The sequence below is a fragment of the Sciurus vulgaris genome (assembly GCF_902686455.1).
Source record: "Sciurus vulgaris genome assembly, chromosome: 4".
NCBI classification, from domain to species: Eukaryota; Metazoa; Chordata; class Mammalia; order Rodentia; family Sciuridae; genus Sciurus; species Sciurus vulgaris.
Window position 1 is genome coordinate 2,077,899 of NC_136464.1, and position 20,873 is coordinate 2,098,771.

The 20,873-nt window shown below is 60.6% G+C and overlaps 1 protein-coding gene across 2 annotated transcripts in view; it reads left to right on the forward strand.

Moving 5' to 3' along the window:
- The window catches only part of TCERG1L (transcription elongation regulator 1 like), a 190,542-nt gene that overhangs the window by 34,209 nt on the left and 135,460 nt on the right, over positions 1–20,873 (forward strand). For both annotated transcript variants that reach the window (XM_079137440.1, XM_079137439.1), the window contains exon 4: positions 5,504–5,701. In XM_079137440.1, coding sequence (XP_078993566.1) covers positions 5,504–5,701 — 198 coding nt within the window. The remainder of the gene's footprint in view (positions 1–5,503; positions 5,702–20,873) is intronic.

Sequence of the window (20,873 nt, forward strand, 5' to 3'; positions counted from 1 at the left end):
AGGCACTGCTTACCGCGAGGGGCTTGGTGATGGCTTCAGGTTGAGGGTCCCTGTCATGGCTGGAGGTGGGCTGTCCCCCAAAAGCTCACGTGCGAGACAGTGCAGGAAGGTTCAGAGGTGGAGTGACTGGGTTGTGAGAGTCTCAGCCCAGCCAGTGAGTTCACCCCTGATGGGATAATTGAAGTGGTGGGGTGGCTGGAGGAGGTGGGAATTGAGCGTGGCTTTGGGGTATATATTTATATCTGGAGAGTGGAGTCTCTGCTTCCTGATGATGTGAGCTGCTTCCCTCTGCCACTCTTTTCTCCCATGATGTTCTACCTCACCTGGAGCCCTGAGGAATGGGGCCGGCCTTCTATGGCTAGGACCTCTGAAACCATGAGCCCTCAAATAAAACTTTCCTCCTCTGTAATTGTGCTGGTCAGGTCATTTAGTCACAGCAGTGAAACAGCCGACTAAAACAGTCCCCAAGGCCAAAGCTCCAGGAAGCCTCTAGCAAGACAGGACCTCATGCTTCCAGCTCAGCCACCAGTTGTGAAAATCATTTTGTTGGTGTTGATCGCTCGCCTTCTGCGTGGGCTGCCTTGGTGGGAATCAGAGAGTTCCACTTCCATGTGCAGCCAGGGGGCCTCAGGGCAGGTGAGGAGGACTCCTTCCAAGCTTCCATCTGAAGGCAGATTTGGAAGGCAGGCTTGCTTGTGTTTTTAGTTGACAGATGATTTTTGCCAACAAAAATCACACAGTGATAAAAATATTTTCACACTTCCATCTACAAAACACTCTGACCTTAACATCTGTTTAAAACACTCTAGTTATTTTCCTGTTCATTGCTAAAGGTCATCTTCATTCTGAATGATGGATCAAATTTGTTTCAAAACAGGCACCGGCAGTGCATCTCTGAGGTCCTGCAGCGGGCCCATCTCACCGAGCAGAAGCACCCAGCCCCGTGTCCACCCACGGGCCTGCTCTGGATGTCCACTGCCGCTCCCTGTGGCGTGGCGTGTTTGAAAGGTTGTGTTTGAAGGTCTTGTTGGCGTAGAGCAGACCACTGCCAGCCTCTGAGGCGTGTGGCCAGCAACGCGGGACAGGGAAGGGAAGGCCCACCCGCTGGACCCCCGGTCTCCAGTGTACCCTGGGAGAGGTTCTGAGTTGGGCGACTCAGCCATCCGGAGCTCAGGTGGGCTCAGAGGCAGCTGAGCTGCCAGGTGTCAGAGAGCCATTAAAACACAAGCGGAAAATGCAGGTGTCAGCCTTGACCCCCTTGGAGGGCATAGGTGACGGAAACCGGAGGAGGTGCTGGCTCCCCGCTCCCTTGCCCTTCCCTCCCCACAGAGCAGTGTGGGCCCAGGCCTCCTGGACTCTGGCCTCTCTTGTGGGGAATCCTGGACATAAAGCTCCTTCAGGATTATGGACTCGCAGCAGGAGAGGCCAAAGGAAAGAGCTGGGGCAGAGATGCCCACGTCCTGAGTCAGAGTGGACTGTCTCCAGGCCCCACCCAGAAGGAGCAGGAGGAGCAGGAGCAATGGGAGGAATGGGAGGAGCAGGAGGAGCAGGGTGGACTGTCTCCAGGCCCCACCCAGAAAGAGCAGAAGGAGCAGGAGGAGCGGAAGGAGCAGGAGGAACAAGAAGAGCAGGAAGAGCAGGAGGAGCAGGAGGAGCAGGGTGGACTGACTCCAGGCCCCACCCAGGAGGAGACCGTTGCAGAGGTTCCTGGAGATGCCCTGGGCCTAAGGCCTCTGATGGAGAGACCAGGAGTGAAGGTGTCACCCAGCGAGGCGCACCTCGTCCTGGGACTGAGCCTGCCCCCAGGGCTCGCGTCCTTCTGCTGCCCCCCAGGAGCCTTCCAGGTACCTGGCCTGCAGCCACCTGGCATGGGTAGACAGGTGTCCTGGAGGCTCACCAGGCACATCCCTGTAATTGCCTGGTCAGGCCTGAAACTTCACTTGGGCCTTTGACCTGGAACTGCCTGCTCTGGCCAGCCTTTGTGCTGGATCCCGGTACAGGTGTCCTCTTACGTGTGGCCAGCGAGACGTGGACCTCTCCTTCCTGTTTCGTGCCTTGCTCAGCTCCTCCCCGTCTGCAGCCAGGGTTCCAGGCCTGGCCCCTCGTCCTCCCCCAGCCTCACTCTAGCACCTCCTGTGGCGACAGGAAGAGAGGCCTGTTGCTGCTGGTCCCTGTGCCGGGCCGCCTGTGAGTCCTGCTGTGCGCATGAGTCAGGTATCCACACAGGGTTCTCTCCAGGGCTGCTTCCCAGGGCTCCTGGACTGGGCAGGACGTGGGTCCTGGGTGATGAAGGGCCAGCTTGGGGCCCGAAGGTCTTTGCATGCCTTGCCCACCCCTGCGGCCCTCCCCGGTGGGGGCTTCCAGTAGCTCTGGGACCAGGCGGTCCTCTGAGGCCACGGCTTCCTGGCCAGCCCTGGGGACTCCCCTTGCCATTTGCTTCGAGGGGTACTGGGCAGGGCACCAGCAGTAGGCCTTCTGTGGTGAAGCAGTGTAGACTTCCCGAGGGGAGGAGCCACAGTGAGCAGGAGGCGTTGGCACGGGGCTCTCGTGTGTGCTGATGTGCTCAGCTGATACTGCCCACCCCGGTGCTTGTAGGGTGTGCCCTGGCTGATCTCAGGTGACACACACAGGTGTCCACCGTGGGCTTGGTGCTCTCTGCCGGGCTGCTCATGTGGACGGCACTTAGAAGGGTACAGCAGGTCTATGTGGCACTTCCACCCCAGGAGCAGGGGGCTCTGGGCTGCAGCCGGCTGCTCAACGGTAGAGGGATTGTCTCTTGGTGACATCTCATGGGGAAGCCAGCCTGCAGTGTGATCATCAGGCAGTGCTAGCACAGACGGGCCATGCCAGCAGAGGACAGCAGCAAAGTCACGGGGTTCAGGGGGCGGCCAGAGGGACCGTTACACCTCGCTTATGCTACGTCGAATTTTCTGTGGGGCGTTTTGTTATTGAGGGTAGTGTTTTCAACAGCACGTATTTTCTGACTCTCAATCCACACATGGCTGTGATGGGGACCAGTACACCCAGTGGAAAGGATGAGCCCAGAACTGGGGACCAGGACACCCAGTGGAAAGGAAGAGCCCAGAACTGGGGACCAGGACACCCTATGGAATGGATGAGCCCAGAACTGGGTTAGCAAGTGCCACAGGCAGGACTCTTCGTGGCCGTGGGGGCATAACAGCACAGCCCCTGGAAGAGCTGGCAGTTTCTTACAAAGTTACACATGCTTTTACTGTGTGCCCCAGCAATTTCGCTCCTTGGTCTTTACCCAGAGGAGTTGAAAACTTATGTCCACATTAAAATCTGTGCACAGCTGTTTGTAGCAGTTTATTCATAATTGCTAACACTTGGAAACAACCAAGACGTCCTTCAGGGGTGAGTGGGTAACAGTGCTGCATCCTTAGAATGAAATACTACTCAGCAATAAACAGGAATGAGCTGTCAAGCCGTAGGGGACGCGAAGGGAGTTTACGTGCACCCTGCTAAGTGGAAGAATGAAAGGAAGTTAAGTGCCTGTTGCTAAGCGCAGAAGCTGGTCTGGAACAGCCATGCGAGGCTTGGTTCTGATCACAGGGCCTTCTGGAAAGAAGACTGCATCTTCAGAAGACAGGCCCGTGGCTGCAGGGGTTGGAGGAGGGTGGGAAGTGGAGCAGGGGTTTCTGAGGCAGTGGAACTCTGTGTGAGGCTGTGATGGCGGATACGTGTCACTGCGCGTCTGTCGACCCGCAGGGTGTTTGGCACCAATGGGGGATCCCGCGGGAAACCGTGGGCCTCAGTGAGTAACTGCGGGTCACTGAGGTTGCCCCTGTGCAGACGCAGCACAGCAGAGCTAGGCGCCAACAGGGGCGGCCAACTACTGAGCCTGCACCTCCTGCTCCATCTCTACACCAACACCACGTGATAAAAAACCAAATCAAAGTTTTAATCCATGTGTGTCCATCAAGGGAGTTTAGAAAATACGGAGACAGGAAGGCGAGAACGGCCGTTGCTCTGCCCTCAGCGTGTCCGCGTTCAAGGCTGGCCTGTTCCAGGGCAGCTCTCTAAACACGTCTGGCTTCAGCGCCTCCTGCTTTCTACAAGCCTCCAGCTTCTCCCCCCGCATCTGGATGTGTCCCTGGGCCTGTGCTGACCTGAGCCCCGCCCCCTGTCTTATCCCAGGACATCCACACGAGTGCCAGAGCTGGCTCTCCCCTGCTCCGTGCCCTGATCCCTCGGTGCCTGCTCGTGCCAAGTGGAAATCCAAGTCACCCCACACCTGTGTCCACCTGCACTGTCTGGTGCCCCGGACAGCCCCGTTTGCTATCTCCCACACCTTCCCTTGCCCACTCCACCTTCCTCCTGGACACACAGGGCAGGCATCTGCCACAGGGCCTCTGCACTTCCTGCTGTTTCTCCATGGCCCTCTCTTCCAGGAGCCAGTGGCTCCACCCCAGAGCCCAGGCAGACCCTACCATGTGCCCTCCAGTGAACGCCCTCCTGACCAACCATCGAAGACGGAGACTCACTTCCTAGCTGTGGATCCACCTTCTCTGCTTTTCCCCTCATGCCCATCAGCCTATAACACAAAGCAAATACATAAGAGAAGCGTAGGCTGTGTGTCCCCCACCCAGAGGCCCGTGCCTGGGACAGCCTGTGTCCTACTTGGTCCTTCACTCTGGCCCTGCAAGAGGAGCATGCCCGCTCCTTGTCCATCCCACAGAGGTGGTCGACCGCGTGACTGCAGTGTGGTGCCAAGGTGCTTTCCTAGCCTGTTTCGTCACTTAACTGCCTCGTGAGTCATCGTGTGGCCCTGACTGTCCCTCTTTGGTGCCGCCTTGGTGGCGCGAGTCTGCGCTGAGATGGTGCTGGCTTCCCCACTGCCACCAGGTGGCTGGCTGCTTCCTGCAGCCACAAGCCGGGCCCTGCACTCTGGACGCCCCGCCTGCCCTTCAGCAAGTCCTCCCCACCTCATGCGTGTGACCCACACGTGGTCCCAGTGACTGCCCTGTCGCCATGGCTTCCTGGTCCTTTCTTCCTTTTGCATACTGAGGATTGAACCCAGGGGCACTTCACCATTGAGCCACTTCCCCAGCCTTTTTGATTTTGTGCGTGGAGACAGGGTCTCACCAAGTTGCCCAGGCTGTCCTCAACCTTGTGATCCTTCTGCCTCAGCCTCCTTAGTCTCTGGGATCACAGGTGTGCCCACTGCACCTGGCCCACTGCGACCTTTCTGATGAGGTGCGTCATGTGTGCACATGGCAGCTAAGCTGCTTCTGTCCAGGTGCAGGCGTCCTGCTCATCCGGGTGACCGTCGGCTCTGCAGTGCCCTGGACACCACGCGGGGTGTGAGCAGGTGCACGGTCATCTGGCCAGCGTTCCCTCTGGGGACGATGGCACTCGGTGGCTTTCTCCAAAGGGAGCTGGTGCTGGTGTTCCTGGTGGGTGGTGGTGCTTGACATGGAGCCACAGGCGCCTGGCACCGTGGACACTGCACATCCCGTTCTGACCTGTCCCTCTTCCGCAGGTGGTTGCCATAGCAGCCTGAAGCCCATCAGCAACGGTCCCAGCATTGCCTTCGCGGCTGCTGCCGCGGCCGCCGCTGCCGCCATGGTCTCCGTGGAGCCTGAGGGACTCCGCGGCCCGTCTCCCTCCAGCCTACAGCCCTGCCACTTCCTGACGTTGGCACCCATCAAAATACCGCTCCGGACGGCCCCCTTCTCAGGTAGGCACAGACCGCGCGGCTGCCGGCAGACTCCTCCGTGGGTGAGGGGCAGGGCCTGCTGGCTCCGCTTTCTGGTCCCTGCCTGTGGCCAGGGATGCATGCGCTGTGGCACCTGCTGGCCGTTCTTCTGAGGTCACGCAGGGTCTGCTCAATGTCAGACCGCCCGGGTGTGCCCGGGTGCCCCAGGAGCCAGGCCTCGCTGGCCCACCTCGGCACCTTCTGCCTGTGTGTGAAGGAAGGAGACGTCCCCAGGACTCTGGGTGGTGTGGGCAGCAGTCTGGAGGAGTGTGGCCCCAGACCTTTGTTATTTTCTCGCGTGGGACACCTGAAACAGGAAGAGCAGCCCTGCCTCTGAGCCAGCGTGGCACCAGGGCCCCACGCTGAACCACTCGCCACTCCTGGGGCCTGGGCTGGGACGGAGGTCGAGGGCTGTGATGGACAGGGTCCTGGAGCTTTGGCACTGTGGGCCATCGTCCTTGCTGCAGAGTCCGGGGGTCCAGCTGGTGGACACTCAGGCTTTCTGGGAGTTGCTGGTATTTGTCGATGTGGGGCTTGGGAGGAGACGGAAGGGGGTCCTGGGCTGGGTGCAGCTCCGCCCCTCCTGCCTTCACTGCAGAACGTGTCTCTGTGGACTGGAGTCAGTGTGCCGGGGTCCCGGCGTCCCCTGGGGTGCTGGCTTCCTCAGCTGCACTGTAGCATGGTGAGGGCAGAGCAGGCTGGCCTCCACTCCTGTGTGTGGCCATGTTGTGTTGGTGTTGAGTGGCTCCCCTGGGTTGGAATTCCTGAAAGACAGCAGACCCACATGACATGGCCTCCCGCTTCTGAAGGTGCACAATCTGATGTTCCCGAGTCCACGGCTCTGGAGGCTGGCAGGTGCCACCGGTGGACGTTTCCACACCAGAACGATTTGTTTCTGGCACAAAACTATTAAACAACTGTGGTGTGAAGTTACTCGGGCCAAGTGTGGAATGGCCACATGCAGTGTGAATGAACTCCCTGTCCAGGCGTGGCTCTCGCCCCAAGCGTCTCCTCGTCTGTGTCCCCAGCTCTGTGGGTGAGGGACGCTCAGCCTGCACCCTCCCTCGTAGGTCAGGAGATGGTCTCACTCACCCAGAGGTAGGGAGACGGCTGGTTTCGCGGCTTCTTGGCGTTGTGTGGCGTGCTTCCGGCCTGTTGACCTTTTCTTCTGGTAGATCTGACACGGTCTTCCTCAATGTGGGGCTTTGGCATTCTGAGTTTCCATGTCGGTTTGATGAATATTTGGTCAATGATTTCTCAAAACAAAAATCCTATTTCCATTTCCTCATGTGAGTGGACTGCACCTGGAGTATGGGGGGAGATGAGTGTATGGCTGACCCTGTGTGGACACAGACCACAGCTGTGCAGGACGTTGTCTGAAACCCGTCCGGCCACCAACAGTTCCAGGTGACGCTAATTCACAGGAAGTTCATCTTAGAACCCAAAGCTGTGCCTGCCGAGGGGCTTCCCCTTCTGTGTCTTGTAGGTTTAGGAGATGACATAATAAACGTCAGCACGCATCCGTGTTTGCCTTGTTAAAGGTTCTGTAAGAGAATCAGCCACACTATGCGCTCAGTTGGAAGAGGTCAAGCGTCAGGATTGTAGGCCTCTGCCAAAGTGGCCGTGCTGGCCTTGGAGGCGTGCTCTGGCGGAGAGTGAATGTGACGTTGAACAGTCGGGGTGGACCAGGACCAAGGAGCTCGCCTGAGCTGTGGGCCACGAGGCAGCACAGGCTCTGCAGCTCTCCCGGGCTGCCCAGCAGGGGCACTGGAGGTGTGACCGCCCGCAGTGTTGTCCAGGGCATCTCCTCCGGCCACATGCAGGAGCACACCGAGGCCAGCCAGGATTTCCCTGGAAAGCTTCTTCAGAAGCGAGGCTCACAGGAGACTGCGGGCAGCTCTGGGCCGGGCTGCTCCAGCTGGGCTGTCTCCAGGCCACCCTTGGTCACCCGTGGAATGACCTGCTCAAGGAGTCTCCCAGGGAAATTCCTGGCACCCCTTAAAATGGGTGGACTGCAAGGGGCAGGAGAAGGACAGAGTGTCCCTGGGAGGCTCGGTGGGGGCCCTGGAGCAGTGGACAGAGAACATGGGTCTTGTGAAGTCAGCTGCATGTGGGAAGGGATGCCATGAACATGGCACCTCTGGTGTGTCCAGCGGCCAGCCACCTAGGTCTGCCCCAAGGCGATGGCTCCTCCTGTAGGTGAGAGAGGCTGCCATGCTGGCTCACTTACGCCCTCAGCTTGGTGGCAGGAGCTAGACGGCCTCAGAGGCCAGGCTGAGGGGCCAGTGGTTCTCAACAGGGGCACTTTTGTCCTGGGGTATTTGACAGTGGCTGGGTTGTCAGAACTTCAGGAGCTGCTCTTGGGATCCTGTGGGTGGAGGCTGGGGAAGCAGCCTGTGTCCCACGGCCCAGGACAGTCCTATGATAAAGTGACCCTGCCGCACACACCAGCAGTGCTTCCCAGGAAATCCTGGCTTGTGCCAGGGGCAGGCACCCGGGAACTGAGGGCCTGTGGCGGGGTGCAGGCGGGCTCCCCTGCAGAGCACGTTCCATCCGCGGGAGCCCTGAAGGAAAGAGGCTCTGCTGGAGGAGGGCCAGGCGCCTCAGGCTGGGTAGTTTGCCCTCCAGGTGGAGCAGAGCTTCCTCCGGGGAGCCAGCTTCCCCTCCTGGGCTGTCACTCGGCCCACCCGGCACTGCTCCTGGGTGCCCGGGGCCCTGTCAGCCTTCTGCTCAGGGGAGTCTGTCCACATGCTGGTCCCCCTCCTGGCCACAGGTAGCCTGCATGCAGGGCTGGTCTTTCTATCCTGGCTGCTCTGCATACGTCGGTCGGTTGAGGTGAACTCAGCTGGCTCCAGGGCCCGCCCTCGGGGCCACCGTCCCGCTGCTAGGCGAGCAGAGCTGCTCTCTGTGGTCACAGGACTGAATTCTGCCACTCAGGTCTGCTCCTGAGCTAGATTGTGAGGTCCGGCAGCGTTAGGTGGAGGACACGGGCAGTCACTCAGCTGCGTGTCCCTGTGACTGGAAGACCCGACAAGAACAGCTTTCAGAGGAGCGGTCTGTCTTGGCCCACGGTGGCAGAGGTTCAGTCCGCGGTCGGCCAGCTCCACAGTCTGGACCCGAGCTGAGGTAGAACATGGCGGCAGGTCGTGGAGGAGGAAAGCGGCTCAGCAGGTGGAACTAGGAATCAGAGAGGGGAAGGGGCCCCAGCAAACCAGCCCTTTCAGTGACCCGCCTCCTCCAGCCACATGCCCCGCCTCGTCACCACCCGTCAGTCCTTCGGACTCGGCCGGGCCGGGCAGTGGCAGCTGTCACAGGGCAGCCCTTTCCCCTCTGACCGTGCCTGCGTTAACCCAGGAGCTCGGAGACGCCTCACATCCAGACCGTGGCCCGGCCCCTTGTGCTGATGGCGTGGACTGGGGTGGCCGCGGGTGTCGGAGAGGCGGGTGGGCAGGGCGGGCAGGGTGACCTCCCACCACACTTGCTGGCTTCCGTCTGCTCCCTCAGACCCGGGCTCAGGTCGCAGAGGAGCTTTCCGGGAGAGGTCTCCAGTGTCGCGTCCACTCCTTAGTGGTCGAGGAGGACAAGCTGTTTGTCCAGGCAGAATGAGAGGCAGGATTGCGGATGGCGGCAGGGAGGCTCCCCGGAGCTGCCTGGGATGGGGTCGCGTGGCGCTGCCCCGACCTGCAGCCCCTGGACCAGGGTCCTGCTCTGACCTGGGGCCAGGCAGGGCGAGGTGTGGGTCTGGAACCGACTGAGCCCCGGAGGTGCCCCACAGGATGGGGTGGACGGAGTGACTCTTCTTTGAAGAGTGATCCTGCTGGTTTTTACCGCGTGTCTCTGTGCCGGGGGAGAAAGGGGAAGGGTGCGTGGGCAGTGGGAATCTCGAGGAGCAAGATAGATAGATAGACAGACATTAAAAGGTGCCATCTGCCTTGGAGATCCTCTGCCACCTGCTCTTTTGCTTCCAGAACTATTTAATGGTCTAAATTTAACACGCTGTCCTGCCACAGAACAGCTGGGGAGTGACTGTGTTCCTTTTCCACCAGCAGCTTGCCAGCCAGGCCTCAGAGGGTCAGCGACGTCTCCAAGCCAGAACGCAGGTCGAGCGGCTTCCCTCGCGGGACAGCCTGCGGATGCGCAGGCCGTCTCCGTGACGCAGCCAGCAGCCATGCGGGCAGGAAGGCTTCCGTTTGTTTTCTAAATCCAGGAATTGTTTCCTCCTCCACTGTAATCACAAATGTCATAATACGTATTAACATTTTCGAGTTTTCCAGAGACAAAAATACGGTGACGCTGTAACAACATAATCACTGACACCAGACACGCAGGAGCCCAGCCGCCTCCTGTGGGGAAGGCGTGTGCACGTCGGACGGAGGCATCAAGCTGCCAGGAGGGGAAAGGCGTCTGGACCTGAGCCAGCAACGGGCTTCCTGTGCTTTATTCCCCGCGATGAGCGAGCGCAGGCCAAGACACGCCTGCAGGCCTCCAGCCGGCGTTAGGACTGGGGTGCGCGGGCAGCCTTTCCTACGGGGAGAGTGTCCTTGGGACCCACGGGCGGGACCCGCTTTCACACCAAGTCCCTCCCCCCAGCCAGGTCTAGGTGGCCCACCCGAGGACGCTCCTGTGGCCCGAACGCCCCAGGCCCCACCCCTGGGGGTCCTCGGTGCTCTGTCTGCATTGGCCGTCTCCACCATTAGCTCCGACCTGCTCTTCCTTTGAAAATAAAACTCGGAGCCGCGTCAGGCCAAAGCCTGTGTATTTGTCAGGCATCAGGCGTGGCGTGTGCCAGGCCCATGGCGCCTCCCCCCCGGTGCCCAGCCTCCCTGCGGCCTCCCTCGCCTGCAGGTGCTGGGCTGCAGCCGGCACCTCCCTGCTGCTCCTGAACCCTGCCCACCCCACACTCCCAGCGCTCTGCAGCTCTGGGCCTCGGTTTCCCAAGGTGTGCCACAGCTGTGCATCTGGTGCGGCTGGTTCGCTCAGATGGGGGTCTCACGGTGGTGCCCTCCAAGGCTCACGGATCCTGAGTGGGCATGTCTCCAGGAAGCACCGGAGGCGGCCCTTTGAGCTGCGTCCTGGAAGCCGCCGTGGCTGCCACCTCCTCCTTGGGAAGCGCTTGTCTCCCTGGCCTGAAGCTCCTGTGTTAGGCTCAGCCTGGGGCCACGCCGACTCTCAGGAGCCCTGGGCCTCCTCTGTCCTCGGCGTCCCTTGCCCTCATCCTGGGTGACAAGGATGGCACAGGGTCTCCTGCTCCCCTGGCCCTGCATGCAGACTCCTGGTGGTCCCTCCACTTTCCAAAGGCCCTTCAGACTCTACTCTTCCGTAAAGGAAGGCTGACGTCCCCCCACCGCCCCTCATAGGAAGCCAAAACCCGCGCCTCCCGGGCTTCCAGGCAGACCCACTGGGCAGGCTCCTGTGCGGTCAGTGCCACCCAGCTCAGCCCGCACTGGGGTCCAGCGCCTGGAGGTGCCCTTGTCCTCCTGCTGACGCCTCGTGTCACCTGTTGGCACCACCGGCGCTCCTCCTCTCCAGCACCGGGGCTCTGTGCCTCCTCCCTCCTCTCCTCTCGTCTTGGCCCAGCAGCTCGGCCTTCATGCAGGGGCTGCTGCACACGCTTTCCCTGCTTCCACGGCAGCATGTGTGAGCTGCAGAGGAGCTGGGGTTCAGCTCCCCAGCACCTGCCTTCCGTGGGTTAGAGCAAGCCCAAGCTCCCCGGGTCTTGGGCGCTCTCTGAGCCTGGCCTGCACTGTCACTCTCTCTTGAGCCACACTCCTTTGCCCACCAGCCCTCACATGCTGGCTACTGCTGGTTCTTCTAGCACACCAAGGCCTGGCTGCCCCAGGGCCTTTGCACTGGTTATTTCCCCATTTAAGGGCTCTTCTTAGAACCTCCCAGTGCAGCGAGTGGCTGGTTGTCTCTCTATCACACAGGCTTCAGCTCAGAGCCGGGCCCCAGGCCTGCCACTCTGCAGCTCCCTCTGGAATAAGATCCTCCTCATTGCTGGATATTTACTTTAGGGATTTTTATTTTGGCTCAGAATCATTTTTGGTGTCCATTTCTGGCACGTGTCCTCTTTCCCTGGGAGATGGGGCCCTGGGGTCTCCTTCGCCACCACGAACAACGTGGTGACAGTCTTCCCTTGTTAGCACTTTGCTAGGTGACACACTGAGCACGTTGCTCTCCTGCAGCTGCTGCTGGACTTCAGGGTGGCTCTCATTAGAGACACAGCACTGTCCACGCCAGCCTGTTCCCTCCACAATAGTGACCAGGTGACTGCCCTCTTCTGGAGACACACATCCCTTGCCCCACCTGGCTGGCCCCCGCACATGAGCCAGGTCACCAGCAGGCGAGGTACCTGTGAGCCCGGGGAGTTCCTCAGCACTGTGCCACCGCATCCCTGCAGAGATGGCCCTCAGTGCAGCACAGGGTGGACTCTAACCAGGAGCTCGGGCAGAGGACGGGGCTCTGCTGCCAAGGACTTCAAAGGAGTGGTCAGATCCCACTCCTACATTCCATCCGGTGAATTTTCTGGAATCCCAGCCTTTCAAACCAGAGGCCTGTGGACCCCATGCAGCCAGTCCTGTTGGGCAAGGCTTGGGGACTGTCAAAGGCCAGCAGAGACTGGCTTTCCCGAATCCCACGGCCAGGGAAGGGCTGGCGGGCCAGAGTCAGCTCTTCCCACAATTCCTGTCAGCAGCGGCAGCTCTGCTGGCCAGGCAGAGGCAGGAGCAGGTCCAGAGCCCGCGGGAGCTGGGTCCCTGCTGCCCTGAGGGCATGACCCCTGGTTTGCCACCAGCCTGGGAAGCAGGATGCACACAGTGGCACAAGGTGCCGTCTGGGTGGGTCTGTGGTCTTTGGGCAGGGCCAGGTGAGGAGACCCTGGGAGGAGTTCCTGAATGGGTTTCCCGTGAGAAAACAGGTCAGTCTGCAGACAGAGAGGACGAGGGGCCACCCATTGCTGCCTTCGTGACACGGTGCCCAAGGACGCGCGTGCTGCACCACAGGCCAGCACTTAGACCTTTCTTGACGTGGTCATGGTAAGGGAGCAGCGGGCTCCTTCCCAGGCTGGGCCACTTGGCCAGGTGGGAGGACAGGGCCTTGGAGGCAGCGTCCATGGTGGATGGCCATCAGAGGCGGCAAGGGCCGTGTCTGGTCCAGGGTGCGCCAGCCGGGCCCCGCTCGTTGCTCAGGGCTTCCCGCCCTAGGTCTTTGGTCGTACCTCTCAAACAGACCCCTTTGGGACATGAACAGGATCGATGTCCTACAAGAGGGCCGTGCGTGATGGGGGCTCGGGGGCCTGAGCGGGAGGGGCGTGGCTTTGCTCCCCACTGGGTTTCTAGGGGCCACGTTGGGCATGCTCAGAGGAAACAGCCCCGGAGCCACGTTGGTGCTTTCTAGTGGCCGCAGCTGCGGGAACAGAAGGCAGGTCCCGGGGGCAAGTACGGGGGGTCCAGCCTTCCACTCCGCCTCCAAAGGCGCCGAAATGGGTCTCGGAACCAGTCTACACCAGTCCACAGCTGCATCGTTCAAACTAGATGAGGGTGCACGTGTCTCCAGCAACTGTTGACGGCAGACGGTGAGGCCGGGGGCCTGTGTAGACAGAAGGAGGCTCTGACCCAGGCTGCCCACGGACCCGTCAAGGACTCCCTGCTCAGTGACATAGCAGGCCTGCAGGACGCTGCGTGCACTCCTGCGGAGGTCTCTGGGGCACCAGATGCTCTGGGGACAATAGGCGGGGTACCAGGGTAGGCGGGGAAGGGGGCACAGTGTGATGGGCAGTCTCAGTTCCTGAAGATGAACAGCCCGGAGGTGGGTGGTGGGGATAGTCGCCCTTACTTTGAGAGTCCTCTGTGCTCTGAACCCCAGTCCTAGAAAATACATGATGGCAGATTTCATGATGCGTGAATTTCACCGCAAGTTTTCAAAGTCCCCTGGGCCTGCGTGTACCGGGTGCTCCTGGAGCAGGCTCCTGGGGTCCTGCCCCCTGGGCTCCTGTGGGTCCCCGTGTCTGAGAGGCCTGCCCTGGTATGCCACGGATGACGCTGATCATGGAAGGGGCCAGAGGAAGGGCAGTAGGCGAGACTGTGGGGCTGCTCTCGCCCTCCGGTGAGTCGCACTTCCAGCCTGGCATCTGCGTCCCTCTGATCCAACTCGGTAACAGATTTCTGGCAACATTAGCTGTCTGGAGCACGCTAGAGACAGGCGTGACGGGAGGAGGCCTCCAGCCCAGGTGGGAGCAGCTGCTGCGACCCCCACATTCTTAGGGGCAGCAGGATGGCTTCAGGTGGGACCGTAGGGAGCTGGCAGAGGCGGACCCTGGCCTGAGGGTCTGTGCCAGGCAGGGCAGGGGTTGTGGTCTTGGAAGCAGCAGGGGTGAAGAGCTGTCCTGAGTCGGGTGGGTCTGGGGGCACGAGAGGCTGGAGGGACCCCGAGGGATGGGTAGACTGCAGGCTAAAGTCAGGGCCAGGCAGAGAGGGTGGGACTAGTACTGGGCAGCGGGGGACTGGGCAGGGCTAAGATGCAGAGGACTAAGGCTGTGGTAGGGTTGACTGGCACATTCTGCTGCCAGTGTTCTCCTGGGACATTTTGACACCCTGAAAGGGGCACTTTACCCTGAGGACGTTTCCCCGAGGCAGACCCACTACCCGAGGACCCAGTGATGCCCTAGGGCAGCCGTCTGAGGCAAGGGTGGGAAGCAGAGCCCGGCTGTAGCATGAGATGCTGAGAAAGGCAGGACATGGAGCAGCCAAGGTGCTCAGTGCGCGGTGCCCTCCAAGTGGAGGAAAGAACAGGTCGGGTTCCCGTTAGCTGGGCAGGTGACATGGGCCTCGTCCAGTAAGGGACCAAGGGCCACGAGTGCTGCCCTATGTGGGCAGGACTCATGTCCAGGGCAGTCTCCAGCCCTGGGGGAGGAGCGGATGGTCAGTGGAGCAGCACCGTCCCCTCACCCGTGCCTGGGTGAGAACGGCTGTGCTGGGGCCTCGCAGTGGGTGATGTCCAGCAGCCCTTGCTGCCTCACGTCTCCTGGGGGCTCCTGGGCCTCCTGGGAGGCGGCCTCCTGCGCTCGGACATGCAGGGCATCTCCCTGGGCGGGTCTGCTGTCTGGCGAAGGCCACCGCATCCTTCGTGCTGTGTTCGAGTGCTCTAGGTGGGTGTTTATCCTTGTAGGGACGGTCAGTGCCTGTCCCGGGGTCACCTGTCCTCTTCTCCTCTTCTGGTGCCGTGTTGCTGGACTGCCGGCTCTTTGAGATAGCGCTGGGAGTGGATCAGGGCCGTTCTGTCCCTCTTGGTCTGGAGTCCCCATAGTAGCCTTGAATGGAGAAGCCTGGGAGTTTCCCCAAAGCCACGGGCTGTTGGGCTGCCGTGGTGACAGAACCCCAGTCGCGTGAGTCCAGGGCTCAGTCTGCCACCTCGTCCTCCTGGCCTTCAGAGGGACGGGGGAGCGGGGACCAGAGGAGGAGGCCGTTCCGGCTCCCTGCTTGGGAGCTGCTCTGTGCTGGGGGCACACCCTCTGCCCCAGAGTCTCATCTGTAGGCCTCGAACCCTGCTGCTCCCAGCCCACCTGCACCCACAGAGGGGCGAGGGAAGCCTGCCGCTCCCTGTCCCCTGGAATGGTCCGGAACCCCACGCGGCCCCAGCAGCCTCTCTAGGCAGGTTGGCGGCAGTTCCAGCACGCTAGGAGGTCACTCTCTTTTCTGCAGCAATCTCAGGGAGCCCCTCTGTCCCTTCCAGGTGGCCGTCAGCCTCCTTGTCAGTCCAGGTTCCAAGTCCACCCGGTGCAGGGAAGGAGTGGGCTGTGGTAGGTGGTGGCCAGGCCAGGAGGGGCTGCTGCTCTGGGTGGGCGCCAGGCCTGCGACCTGCCCTCTGTGCTGGGGTCAGGCCTCCCCAACCCCTCTACCCTCCGTGCCAACTCCTACGGCTTTCCTTCCCGTTCTGCAGGTGAGACTGGAATGCAGTTTCCAGTTAAAATCCTGTGACAAAATTAACCATTATCCAGTGTGCAATCCAGTGTGCAATCCAGTGGCATTTAGTGTGTCTACAGTGCTATGCCAAGGTCCAGCCGTCTAGTCCCCAAGGTCCAGCCATCTAGACCCCAAGGTCCATCCATCTAGTCCCCAAGGTCCATCCATCTAGTCCCCAAGGTCCATCCATCTAGTCCCCAAGGTCCAGCCGTCTAGACCCCAAGGTCCATCCATCTAGACCCCAAGGTCCAGCCACCCAGTCCCCAAGGTCCAGCCGTTAGTCCCCATGGCACCCAGGTCCCCGAGCTCATCCCACAGAGTAGCCCACGCCCGGGAGACGCGCCCTGGTGTCTGAGGACAGTGAAGCTGGAATCTGCTTGCAGATCAGCCTCTGGCTCAGGGGCTGGAGTTGCGGGCAGGGCTGGCACAGGGGTGCTCCTGTCCTCTGGGAACCCGTGGAGACCTTCTAGGAACGTGGGAGCCACCCCGCACTGCTCTCCTGTTTCTTCCTGCTGTTGTCATGGCGGCCATCAGTTGTCACAGAGCTGGAGGGTGTCACTTAGCATGCAGATGGAGTCCAGAGAGGCTTAGGGTCCATAGAGTCCCCTGGCCACCTTGGGGGAGGGGAGGGGCTGGCCAGTCCAGGCCAGGTCGGCCCGTGTGGCCGTTCTGGATGACTTTCTCAAGTGATCCACGCGTCTGCCTGCAGAGCTGAGTAGACTCTGCCCCAAAGGTGAAGGCAGCAGAGGAGGCCCACATGACCTGAAGGCGGAGGCCATTCCAGTCACTCCCGGTCACCTGCAGGCCCAGGTGCAGAGCCCATGTTTTCAGCAAAAGCCACATCCAGTTCCTGGACGGTAGCTGACCCATCATTACCACCCAAACCTTGGAGGCTGAGCTGCAGCCTGGCCAGCAAGAGGCGAAGGTTCTGCCCGGCAGGTGACCTCCAAGCTTATTAGAGATTTTTGGAGTGAACTAAGACAAGTGAGGTTGGAGGGTGACAGGTTTCCCTGGGTGACACCGGCACGTTTCCTCGTCTCTCCCAGCTGTGGACCCTGCACCTGCCTCTGTCTGTTCTGGAAGTCTCGTGTGACGGGGCCCTCGGACATGTGGCCCTGTGCCTGGCATGTGCCTGGCCAAGCAGTTGAGCTCTCGTCTTATTCCGGAAGACTCTCTATAACAGGACCAACTGCTTCTTGAAGCCAGAACTTTCTATCAATGGGTAGTTGGCTTTTTGTTTGTTGAAATACCTCTAATAATTTAATATGCTTTGTTAACTGTGTGATTACAGGTTTTCTACATTTTCCTGAGGTGGTTTGGGAAGTTTCTTCTTCCTAGAAATGCTTCCATTTCTTCTAGATTTTGCAATTTACTAATGTAAAGTTATCCGGAAGATTCTCGTAACCTGCTGTGTGCCATACAGGTGGACCCCTCGTGGGCCTTGCTGTGGATGACCACCCTGCCTGTGGGCTCCAGGGTGTGGGGTGGCGCTGCCCACCCTGGGCAACTCTCTGTTTGGCTGGGGTTGTGGGCAACAGGTGCCCCTCCTGCCTCCAGCTCTGCTGCCCGGCACAGCCTTGGCCACGCTGCTTTCCGTGAACGTAAGCTGCATTGCCCGTGTTGAAGATGTGCAGCCTGGTGCCAAGGACGAGGGCAGCACCTGGTTCCCATGAGCGGTGGCCGCCAGGATGCTGCTGGGACGCGGGCAGCACCTGGTTCCCATGAGCGGTGGCCGCCAGGACGCCGGCCAGGGTGCGGGCAGCACCTGGTACCCGTGAGTGGTGGCTGCCGGGACATGGGCAGCACCTGGTTCCCATGAGCCGTGGCCGCCAGGACGCCGGCCAGGATGCGGGCAGCACCTGGTACCCATGAGTGGTGGCCGCCAGGATGCCGCCAGGATGCGGGGCAGCACCTGGTTCCCATGAGCCGTGGCCGCTGGGACTCGGGCAGCACCTGGTTCCCATGAGCGGTGGCCACCACGACGCTGGCCAGGATGCAGGCAGCACCTGGTACCCGTGAGTGGTGGCCGCCGGGACATGGGCAGCACCTGGTTCCGGTGAGCAGAGGCTGCCCACGGTCTCGCTCAGACTCCGTGTCCTGCTCACAGAGCAGCTGGTCTGCTCATTCAGGGAAACCCTGCGCCTGACACCTCACTCTTACTGCAGTGCTCACATGGTGCCTCACGCCTGTGCTCCTGGTGCCCGGACTTAGCACCTGTTGACCCATGTCCCCCTTCCCCTCCCTGCCTGACCACCATTTTATTCTCTTTATATATTGTGTTTTACAAACGTTAGATTCTACACGTGGAGAGCATCATGCGATGGTTTCCTTTCTGTGTCCATCTCGTTTCGTGGAGCACAAGGTCCTTCCTGTCCTCCTGTGTCTACCTGGTGCCTTCCTCAACCTACTCCCATCTCCCGTCTGGCCCATGTTGACGCCCACCTGTGGGTGCCGCCCTGGCTGCCGTGGGTGGCACTGCCGTGAGCAGGAAGAACACCTGTGGTGCTGGCAGCACCTCCTGGCCGCGTGGGTCCGCCTGTTTCCCAGGGCGGCTGAGCAGTGGCCCTCCCCAGCGTGTGCCGGCTGTCCTCACCCCGCCGTGAAGTGCACCTTGTGAGGCAGCCATGCTGGCCGGGCAGAGCCTCATGGTGCTCTGACTTGATTTCCCTGGTCACGGTGACCCGAGGGCTTCTGTCTGGCGGTTGGTCCTCTGCGTGTCTTCTTGGGGGAGTTTGCTGGGGCCTCTGCCGGGTGTTAGCTGGCCGTGTCCTCGTCTGTGGGTTGCGTGAAGTCTCGGACGTTTCGTCGGTAACTCCTGCGGATGTGATTCCAGTCACCTCCTCCAGGCCACGGTCGCCTTCTTCTGTTGACTGTGCCGGTGAAGGAGGCAGGGAAGGGGCGGGCGCTGCAGCCCTGGGGGTGTTCAAGGAGATGGCGGCGACTCCGCCTCTCACCATGGAGTGCCCAAAACAGATGGCCCGGTGGGCAGTGCGAGCGCAGAGTGAGGCCTGGAGCCGCCCACGGGGTCAGAGATGGCTCTGTGGCTGGAGTGACCAGGGACTTCTGGAGGGGATGCTGCAGAGCCAGAATCCAGCCCACCCGAAGGGGACAGTGGTGGCCTTGCCAGTGCCCCTTGCCTGCCCTTCCAGGAAGCTGGCTGCTGCCTGCGTCCCCAGCTGGCTGCTGCAGGGAGCAGCCCTCCGGTGTGTCCAGCTGGGTGCAGGCCTGGGATTCTCAGTCCTTCAAGGCACAAGTGGGAACTGCCGGGCAGAGCACCAAGGGTGCAGTCCAAATGCTGCCGCCCTCTACAGGGAGCTGGCTGGGAGCAGATGCCGCCCACGGCACCATGTGCCTGGTTCCCTGCCCAGCTCTGAGGGGCACCGCGTAGGGCTTCACGGCGGCCCCTGGGCCTCGGGGTCGAGGGTGGTCCCAGGGTGCGGCTCTCTCACATGCACACATGTGCTCACACATGGGGACTGTGTGCCATGCCTCCCCCTCCCCTCTCACACTCACACCCACACCCACGTCTACACACCGACCTCCGTTCTCTCCCACGCGCACAGATCAGCTCCGTCCTCTTTGGCTGCCTCCCTTCCCCACTCTCTGCCTCTGTCTCACTCCAACAGTTGCTCACTGTCCCCTGCTCACTGTCCCCTGCTCACTGTCCTCAAGGCAGCTGTCTCAGGAACTTGGGCCACCCTGCCCGCCCTGTGTGTCCTCATGTTTCCGCTGTCCCTCTGTAGCTTCCTCTTTGCCAGCACCAACTCACCCCCAGCCCGCCTGGTCCTGCTCCGGTTGGAACTGCACCCACAGGATCAGCACAGCTTTGGGAACAACTTGGGTCATCTGTCCCCTTATGACTGTGACAAAGTCCTGCAGGGGCGGCCTTGGGTTCAGCGGCTGGCAGCCTGGTGGTCTTTTCTGGTTGCTGCATCCTTTTCTAATTGCATCATTTACAGCTCTCCCCTTATTGCAGAGAGGAGTGATAGCTCGAATACTTAAGAAAACAAGTGGAGAAACTAAAGAAAATCAAACTTGCAAACCTCTGCAAGCTGTCTGAGCACCCCGTTTTGGTGCAATGTGTTAATAGCAAGCTGCACCCAGCCTTATGCTCTTGAAATTCCATTCTACTTCTTTAAAATCATGAGCCACCAGGCGGGTGGGGACACATGCAGTCTGGCAGGTCGGGGTTTCACCCGGACATCTCTGGAAGGACACGACCAGCGGGCTCTGCCAGCACCTTAACTCTGTGGCCCATCCCTGGCCTGCCTTGGTTCCTTGTTAACCACACGGTCACCACCGCCCTGCTTTCAGGAGGCCCTGGCCTGGAAGGACCAGTGTTTGCTCCCGGTGTCTCTCCGGATGCTCGGTGGAGTGCTGTTTTTGTAAGCAGTGCCGTCTTTGCTGGGAGAAGACTGGCGTCTGAATTGTTCTCTGACAAGCACAGAGTGCTGCGTTCTGTTCCCAGGTTCTCATTTGCCAGGCTGAATGCTTGCAAAGGTGGGGAGCCCTTTCCGCTCACAGTAAACAAGCCTTGTGTGCGTGCGCGAGCGCATCCAGGAGGCTCCCGGCTGAGCTCCCACCACGCAGAAGCCAAAGCAGAAGCTGAGCAAAAACCATGTCGATCTGTGGCGTGTGTGCACGCGGCCATTTGCACAATGGGAAAGAAGGCTTACGTGCGAGGCTTTCAAGAAGAACTGAAGTCACAGAGTTAGCAGAGGGCGGGTGCATGCTCCCGTGCAGGAGGCCAGCACGTGCCTGCAGCACCAGAAGGACACCCACCTGGGTTGTCGAGGGTCGCTGTGGAGCCCAGGGTGGCTGGCTCCCAAGGCTAGGAAGTCCACGTGGTTCACAGGATGTCTTGCCAGAGGCTGCCAGCCTCCCTCCCTGCTCCTTTCAGTGGGGAGTATGTCTGCTCAGGTGACAGGAAAGACCTTCAGGTCATGGGATCCACAGCAGCAGAGGTACAGAGAAAGCCTAGATTTTCTTAAATGGATCATGCCCTTTCACTGTGGTCAGCTCTTCCTCCACTGTGACCAAAAGCCCCGGCAAGAGCAATTGAGGAGGGGAAGTTTATTTGGGGCTCATGGTTTCAGTGGTCTTAGCCCCCAGATCTGAACCCCAGACATATACCCCAGAGGCACGCCCCCAACACCCCCTCCTCCAGCCACACCCTCCCTGCCCACAGTCTCCAC